Source organism: Tupaia chinensis, unplaced genomic scaffold (assembly GCF_000334495.1).
Source record: "Tupaia chinensis unplaced genomic scaffold, TupChi_1.0 Scaffold149922_1, whole genome shotgun sequence".
Lineage (NCBI taxonomy): Eukaryota > Metazoa > Chordata > Mammalia > Scandentia > Tupaiidae > Tupaia > Tupaia belangeri.
The window spans coordinates 839883-848740 of NW_006209766.1; the positions used below are offsets into that span (position 1 = coordinate 839883).

The 8858-nt window shown below is 49.2% G+C and overlaps 1 protein-coding gene across 1 annotated transcript in view; it reads left to right on the forward strand.

The window, feature by feature from the left end:
• Window positions 1-153: 153 nt before the first annotated feature.
• Window positions 154-8858, forward strand: part of FXYD5 (FXYD domain containing ion transport regulator 5) — a 15083-nt gene continuing 6378 nt past the window's right edge. Inside the window, exons 1-6 of the mRNA XM_006171618.3 lie at window positions 154-225; window positions 359-505; window positions 800-860; window positions 3519-3587; window positions 4474-4542; window positions 6475-6573. Coding sequence (XP_006171680.1) covers window positions 458-505; window positions 800-860; window positions 3519-3587; window positions 4474-4542; window positions 6475-6573 — 346 coding nt within the window. The 5' untranslated portion in view covers window positions 154-225; window positions 359-457. The remainder of the gene's footprint in view (window positions 226-358; window positions 506-799; window positions 861-3518; window positions 3588-4473; window positions 4543-6474; window positions 6574-8858) is intronic.

Here is an 8858-nt window from a genome sequence, read left to right on the forward strand (position 1 = left end):
GGGGGCCGCTGTCCTGCCTCTCACCCCTGCCCCTCGTCGTCGCCCTCAGCGGCTCCCCCTCCTGCTCCCACCCCGGGCTCTGAAGCCAGGAAACCCAAGAGGAAATGACTGAGCCCGTCTCGTCCCGCCCGCCCGCGCTCCCCTGGCCACACCCTCCGCCTGGACGCAGCTACTGCCGCTGCCCTCTCCCCACGAGGCTGCCCGAGAGGGACCCCCAGCTCGGACGTAAGTTCCTCCTCCGCTCCACCTCCATCCGCCGCCCTGCCCTGGGGCCGGGCTCAGGTGGGTAGAAGGCTGACCTTTTCCGTGCCTCTCGGAGCCCCATTCATGCTCTTCTCTCTGTCTCTTCTGCCTTCAGTGGGCCGCCCTGCTTCCCAACCTCCTCCTGCCTCAGTCTCCCCAGCTCCCTCCAGCCCTCTCGGGCCAGGCCGTCTCAGATCGATCCGCATCCTGCCCCATGGCCTCTGCCGCGCGGCCCCTGACACCAGCTCACATTTTCCTTGAGGTCAGGAGCACATTACTCATCTTCCTCTCCCGCTCCTTGCTGCTCCTGTGCTGTCGCTGCTGCCGGGAGGCCAGTTCGCTCTGACGCTTCTTGATTTCTTTGGGGACCTACACAGGGAAGAAGGGGGTGGCGGCTTGGGACCCCCACCTCTGAGACCTCCCTTCTCCCCAAACCAGCTGTCAGCCCAGGCAGAGGGTCCTTGAAGCCAGAGGGGCCTGTTCAGGGTAGAGAATGGGGCTGCCCTGGGCCTGCCTTCTGACCTCTCGGCTTACCCAGCTCTGGTTCACCCCATAGATGTCGCCGTCTGGTCGCCTGTGTCTCCTCACCATCGTGGGCCTGATTCTCCCTACCAGAGGTAAGACCCAGCTCTTGTCTGGATCCACCCTGCCCCCGTAGTGCCAAGAAGCAGGAGGTGGGGATTCCTATATCCAGGTGGGGTTCTACCCTCCATGGACACCTCAGCCCTGGGTGGCTGCTTCCAAGGAGTCTGGCCAGAGCCTGTCCTGCTGAGCATCCTCCTGTTCACCTCCAAGAAGAACAGACTGAGTTTGATTTGGCTGGGAGATGGGTGTCAGTTTTCTCCTCAGCAGCCAGGAAACCTGGGCTCCCCGCAGAGCGCATCCCTGGACCCCCAGGCAATGCATAGCTAGGCAGAATGGTTGAGCTGGGACTGGTCAAGAGTGGGAGACATCCGAGCCTTGCCTGGGAAGTGTTTCCCAAAGGCAATGACCCAGCCGGCCTTTGCCGATGCGTGAGACTTGGCAGATGTGTGCGCTGGTCTGTTTAGGCTTCGGTTCTGTTATACATGTTGTCATACCTATTTTTTAAAAAAGAATTATTTTATTTATTTATTCATTTTATTTTAATTTGACCAGAGAGAGACACACATGTGGTGGAGTGGTGGAGGGGTTGAGTGCAAAAGGAAGCCACCAGGTCTGGGACCTGAACCGTTCTCAGCCATGTGGGAGTGTCCAGCGCCTTAACCACCCTGCCACCTGCTGGTCCCACCATGCCTATTTTACAAACGAGAAAATGAAGGCTCAGGGAGGAGAAATGCCCTGTGCCAGAGGCTAGCGAGTGGAGGAGCAGGAGTTACAGCTGTCCTGCCTGTCCCCGGAACTCAGGGCACATGTTCCACTGAAGGTACCCCACGTCTCTCCCTCTCGCTCTTGAAACTTGCTAGGAGTGTGTGCACTGGTTAGAGAGAGAGAAAGCACCTCCCAATGGGGATGGACATGCTGTAATCCCTTTTCCTTCATGGCTCCATCCTAACAGGATTTAGGGTGCACACACATACGTGCCTGGGAGATTTCTCAAGCTATCAGTCCAAGATTCAGACTGCACTTAGCCATGAGGGATCCAGCTCCCTTAACCACTAGGCCATGGGGCCAGTCTCCCATCTCTCTCTCTCTCTCTCTTTCTTTTCTTTTTTTCTTTTCTTTTCTTTTTTTTTTTTTTTTTTTTTGCTATAAGGCACATGTAATTTGCCAGAAATAGACAGACACAGAGAGAGGGAAAGTGAAAAAATCATCCCCCAGGGGGGATGGCCACTCTATAATCCATTCTCCTCTTGGGATTTTGAACACACATGTTAGGTGCGTTCTTCAAGCTACTGGGTCTGGGTCGCAAACCTTGCAGTTGGCCATGTGGGAATCCAGCAGGTTAACCACCTGCTGCTCCCCATTTACCTCTGATACAGTGTTTTTCACATTCCCCCCCCCCCAGTCATTCTAAAGACATGTGTTGGGCACTTCCTGTGTGTCAGATCTTCTATGCCCTGCAGAAACAGCAAATGAAACAGCAGGTCATATGCTAGTGGAGAAAACAGATCGATGAGTACATCATACGTAATGCCGGCAGGCCATACCTGCTGTGGACAGCTGCAGAGGATGATGACGATTGTTGAAGCAGGGCGGTCAGGGGAGTCCTCACCGAGAGGGCGATGTGTGGGGAAATACTTGCAGAAGATGAGGGACTGAGCCTTCATCTAAGGGATAGAGCGTGTCTGGTGAGCTTGACTGGCAGGCAGGAAGGTGACTGGAGTGAACAAGGGACAGAGTGGGAAGAAGAAAGCTCAAGGAAGTGACATGGGACCAGATGGAGGGGAATTTTTCGCTTTCTGTCTCTACCTTTCTCTGTCTCTCTGGCGAGCACACATACCCTATAGCAAAAATATCTCTAAAAATAAAAAAATAATAATAATTTTTAATTTTATTTCATTTATTATTATTTTTTAAATTCACTATAGGGCATGTGCAGTCACCAGAGACAGAGAGAAAGAGAGAGAGAGAGGGAAAGTGAGAAAGCAAGCTGCCTGGTCTGGGACTTGAACCATGGTTGACCATGTGGAAATCCAGTGCCTTCACCACCACACCACCCGCTGGTCCTGGGCTTTTGTTTTTGTTTTTATTTTTGTTTTCTACCTGGAGCAAGGTTTATATCTGCAGTCAGGGCAGAGTTCTGAGCATGGATGGCTCCCTCTGCCTGCAGGTAGGGTAGGGGCAGGCGCAGGTGCAAGAGACCGGGGAGGAGCTGCTGGCTGTCCAGGCTGGGCAGCCTGGGGGCAGGGGAAGACCTTCTTCCTCCTCTGTCTCAGCTCACCCTGTCTCTAGCCCTGTAAAATAGATGCAGTTATCTCTATTTTGCAGATGAGGCCACCGAAGCTCAGAGAGGGAACTTCAAGTGTGTCAGGTCACACAGCGAGGAAGTTGTTGGTGTAGAACTGGAAACCATGGCCCTGGCTGACCCTAGGGCCTGCGCTCACTAGACCACCTCTTCCACCCCGCAAGGATGGGCAGGGAGATGGGATTGGAGGGAACATGGGGATGGTGTTAGCAAAGCTTCAAACACTTTCAGGATCATGGACAGATCTAGCCAAAGCTGATTGGTCCCACCAGAGGACAGGACTTCCGGAGCTGCCCCCCAGGTTTCAGAAGGGAGGGCAGGGTGGGATTGTGGTGAGAGAAGGGAGACCAAAGGCTTCCTCCTAACTTCTCATCCTTTGATTCCCCAGGGCAGACGTCAGAGGAAGCCCCATCTCTTTCTCCACTGGACTCAACGACTGTAAACATTCATGACCCAGGTGCGGAAAGAGAGCCAGGTCTGTCAAGATCTTGTACAAATAACAAAAGCAACAACGACCCCCTCCCCCCCAAACTTGGACTAAACAGGGGAATTTATGAACTTATGTAACTAAAAAGACAGACCCAGAGACAGACCTTCAGGTGTGGCTCGGTCTAGGTGCTCAAATGATGCTATCAGGAACCTGCCCCCGTGTCTTAATTCTGTTTTCTCTGTGTTCGCTTTATTCTCAGAAATATTCTTTTAGGGACCTAGAATGGTCCCCAGAGGCCCGGAATTCCCATCTTACTAAGAATCCACGCAAGAGAATTTCCCCTTCCCAAACTCGGCGAATGTCCCAGGACTGAGTATCATTGGCCACATTTAGGTTCTGTGCCCAGCTGATCACTGTGGCCACAGCCACAGAAGCTGATTGGCCAGGCCTGGGTCTCGTATTCAGCCTCAAGCAGATTGAACCTGCCTGGTGCCAGCCCTACTGAATAAAGTGGGCCAAGATCCAGAAAGGCTAGCTCCCCAGAGGAAGTTCTGGGGGCTCATATCAGAGCAGATGGGTGCTGGTTTGAGATCAGATCTCCTTGGACAATGGAGCTAAACCCATTTTGAGAAAGCCGTTGTGTCATCTGGAAAGTCATGATGCATTTTTGCATAGAAAGACAGAACGGTAGGCCATGACTTTCCTGACGACCTAATAATTTGCAGCAGGTATCCCCAAGAAAGAGTCTTCAGGATGGCATCTGTGGGATTGAGGGCCCAAGGTAGGGGGAGATACTGGCGCCCCATGTGGGCAGTTTGCGAATGGCAGTTAGGTCATTTTCATTACATCCACGCTGAGCTGCTCTGGCAGTCTCCCGATCTCGGTCTACAGCCTTCTCTTCTTCTCTCCCTAGTCCAGACGCCAGGCCCAGTCTCCCCAGAACCCAAATCTAACCCTGAGACCTCCACCCAACATGCTGATGGTGAGTGGGGCAGGGGCAGGAGGTGGGGGTGGGCCTGGGACCGACCTAGGACAGTTCCCCCCTTTCTCTGACTCTGTGGCTTCAGTTACCCAGTTCGGCCCCCTTCCCCGTGGCCCAGCCGAATCCCTGGATTACTTTGTGGTGAGGCAGCCAGCCAAATCCATTCCATTCACTTCTTTAAAAAAAAAGCAAAAAAAGAAAAACCCAAAAAACAAAACAAAAAAACAACTGTTGGAAATGGTTAAAATATAGCAGGCATTTACAAAAATACAAACCCCCTAAATGTACAACGTAACGACTTGTTTGAAATCAAACCCCTGTTTAACCACCACCCAGGTCAGGGAATAGAACTTCACAGACACACCCAGAAAAACCCACTGTGCCAATCCTATCTGTGTCTTTAAGCTTTTTACTTTTCTTTTTTTTTTTTTCAGAATAGAGGTTTTTTTTTTAATTTTTAATTTTACTTTCTATTATTATTATTTTAATTTTGCTCTCAGGTATGTGTCCTCTCCATAGAGAGACAGAAAGTGAGAAAGCAAGCTGCCAGGTCTGGGACTCGATCCACAGTTAGCCATGTGGGAGTCCAGCACTTCAACCACCATGCCACTTACTGGCTCCACTACTTTTTCCTTTTTTGAATTTTCAATTAATTTTTAAACTTCTTCTTGGAATATATCTTGATTCAGAAAGTGCTCTCCAATTTTTTTTTTTCAGTTGATGTTGAAGGACACAATAGAATATAATTACGTCGCCTGTGACATAATGAAACCATTGCAGGCAAAACTACATCCCTTTGTCAACCGCCATCTTTAATCTTGCGGCATCCCATCCTCCTTCTCCTCCACCATGAGCATTGGGGGTAGTGTCTTGATACTATATCACATGTACATTACCTGGAGAAATTGGACTACGTTTCTGTGAGCCTGTCATATGTAGATCAGCAGATGGTGTAGGATTAAGGCAGGTACATCCCACGTGGCCAGCTGCGTGGCTTGAGTCCTGGACCCAGTGGCTTGAAAAACACACTGGACTCTTGGGCGTGTGTGCCCCACTTCTCAAGAGGAGGAGATTGGACAAGAAGGGATTGCGGTGTGGTCTTCCCCCTTGAGGGGTGATTTCTCACTTTCCCTCTCTCTTGTTTCTGTCTCCAGTAAGCACATGTGCCCTAGAGCAAAAATTAAAAAAAAAAAAAAAAAAAAGAATAAAGGATGTCATATGATCGTTCTGTAACTTGCTTTGTTTTTGTTACGCAATAGAGTGTTTGGAAGTTCTTTTCACGTTACTACATGAAGACTCATCGGCTCCTTTCCCCTGCCGGGTACCTGTGCTGATCTAAACAGTCACACACCTCTCTCGGGGCATAGTTGTTGCTTCTCATTTTTCCTGCTACATACAGAATCACGACAAACCACCGTGTCCCCTCCTCCTTGAGCAAACCCTGACGGCACTTACTCTGTGCTTGTCATGGTTCTAAATATGCTTCTGTTAACCTGTTCAGTCCTCACGCAAACCCCGTGATGTCGAACTGCCATGATCCATCCCTACCGTACAGATAGGAAACGGGCTCAGAGTAACTTGCCCGAGGTCCCGCAGCAAGTCAAGGGTGCTGCTAGGCTTGGAGTCCAGGCATCCGGCTTCGGAGTCTGTGATTTTATTTGGACACTATGTTACAGAGGACATAAACATTTAAGTTAGATTTCCAAGTGACCTCTCAATTGGATGCCAACTTTTCACATTACTCTACTGAGGCAGGAGGGAGTCCCTTTCCCTCCCCTGCAATGCCACTTGGTGCATTCGCATCTGAAGTTTGCCTGATGGACGGATGGCCCCTGCTGTTCCATGGATTTCCCTATCCCTGAGTCATCCCCCCTCCTTTTTTTTTTTTTTTTTAACTTAATCTGTGTCTCTTCGTTCTTCTGAACTGAATAGAAACAACACAAAACCAGACAGAAACCCTGACCCAGCAACCGACAAGAACAGATGCTCTTCTAACGACGGATCCAGGGACGAGCACCAGCCGCAAGGAAGGTAGAGCCTGGCTGAGCGCAGCCGCCGACGGTTTTTGTTTAATTCTCCATCTAGGTCAACATTTCCCCAAAGGTTCCTTGGAGCGCCTGTTTGGGGAATTGTTAATACATTTTCAAAAAAAAAAATTTTTTTTTTTTGTTTATGTTCAAAGGTATTTGGGGAACTCTGAGTTAAAGTTAGACATGTTTCTTTATGTCAGGACTTCTCAGAGTTTTAATAAAGCTAATTTGCAGTGAGAATCTCCAAGAAGGAACATCGAGTATGCAGCATTTCCCAAACTTAGGCTTGGGGACCCTCTTTTCCTTCCTTCTTTTTTTTTTTAAAAAAATTATTTTATTTAACTTTATTTATTTATTTTTAATTTGACCAGAGAAGGACAGGGTGTGTGTGAGAGAGAGAGGGGGAAGGCAAGAAAGCAAGCTGCCAGGTCTGGGACTCGAACTGTGGTCAGCCATGTGGGAGTCCAGCACCCTTAACCACCATGCCACCAGCCGGCCCCTGGGGGCCACCTTTTATTCAGTTACCTTCACAGAACTGGTACTGGGATATGCAGTAGTGGCTGTTTCCTCTGTGTATGTCTTCTTAATGTTAGAGCAGGAGCTTTTCAGTTACAACATACAAAAAACTCAAGTTAGAAAAGAAAAAAGATTTATTGACTTTGTATATTCTATAAAGTATAGAGATGTCCAGCTTCAGGCATAGCTGGATCAAGGAGCTTGAGGAGTTTAATGAAGACTTATTTGCTCCCTCTCTTGGCTTGATGGTCTTCATTCTCAGCTGACTTTTCCTCTCTTGGTGGCAAAGATGGCCCCATAAGTTTAGGTCACAAAAGTAGCTGCTAAAGAGCATCTCTTCCTTATTATCTCCAGCTCAAGGCATACGATTGACTCTCATTGGTCTACTTGGTGTCACAGGCCCATATCTGAACCAATAGGAACCTGGGAAATGGACAACTCTGATTGGCCAGGCCTGAGTCTTGGGTTCCATACTGGGGCTGGAGGACAGGGTCAAACTCCACCTAGACCAAATAAACCTAGAATCAAGGAAGAGGCAGTCCTTCTCTAGACAAGTGAATTAATGTTATAAGAAGACATGGGAGGGGCTGGTGGCATGGTGGTTAGGGGCACTGGACTCCCACATGGCCGACTGCAGTTCGAGTCCTGGACCTGATGGCTTGCTTTCTCACTTTCTGTCTCTCTTGCTCTGTCCTTCTCTGGTCAAATTAAAATAAATAAATGAAATGAAATGAAATAAATCTTAAAATAAATCAATCAATCATAGAAAAGAAGACATGGGAAAGGGCGCTGACCTGAGATGAAGGCAATAGATGGCCCGTATTTCCTGTGTGCTGACCCCTGTGAAGGCAGTCTTCTGTGCCGAGTCCTGGCACTTAGGCGGTCCCCAGGCTGAGAGGCGTGCATGGCTGTGCAGACTGAGCTCTGCACAAGAGCATCGCCTCTAAGGCCACCCATTCCACTTGTCAGTCTTGAGAACTGGTCCAATTTCCCAGTGATGGCAATAAAGCACTTCAGTCTTCCAGAATCTATTAAAAATGATTTTATATTATAACAGATGGAAAGAAAGTGTCTTGGGAAGGGAAGTTTTTCTGTTTTGCACAAAAGTGCCCTTATGGTGGTGAGGGATAACGGCCGTGCCCACACTTCCTTCCCAGTTGGTAAACCGTTTTCACATCTCTGCACTAATTTATTCGGAGTCTTTGCTGACCTCAGTTGCTCTGTGTACTTGTCCACACTTCCGGTTCTACGTGACTGAAATGCAATGGTCCAATGGGGTCACGGAGCCAAGGGGTGAAAAGCACTGTGGAGGGCTGCCTGAGTTGGGGCGTGAGTGTCCCCAGAGCCTCTTCTTCCATCTGTTCTTCTCTTGGTCCAGGGCTTCTCTCCCACCTAATGAGGAAAAGGCTCCTGGCATCTCCTGGCTCAGAGCTTCCTAGCCTCACCCGGTGTCTCACTCTGTCCAAGTGGGCAAAACAAAATACTATGGACTGAGTGGCTTTAGAAACAAGAATTTACTGGAGCTGGCAGGTGACATTTGATAAAGGGTGCTGGACTCCTCTGGGGCCAACTGTGGTTCGGGTCCCGGACCTGGTGGCTTGCTTTCTCTCTCTCTCCCTCCCCCTTGCTGGTCAAATTAAAATAAATAAAGTTAAATGAAATAATTCTTTATTTTGGGGTGGGGGGAGATTTTTTTTTTCTTTTGAGAGGTTGGTTTTTTTTTTTTTTTTTTTTCCTTTGGGGACCATGAACTTGCTGGGGGGCCAGAGA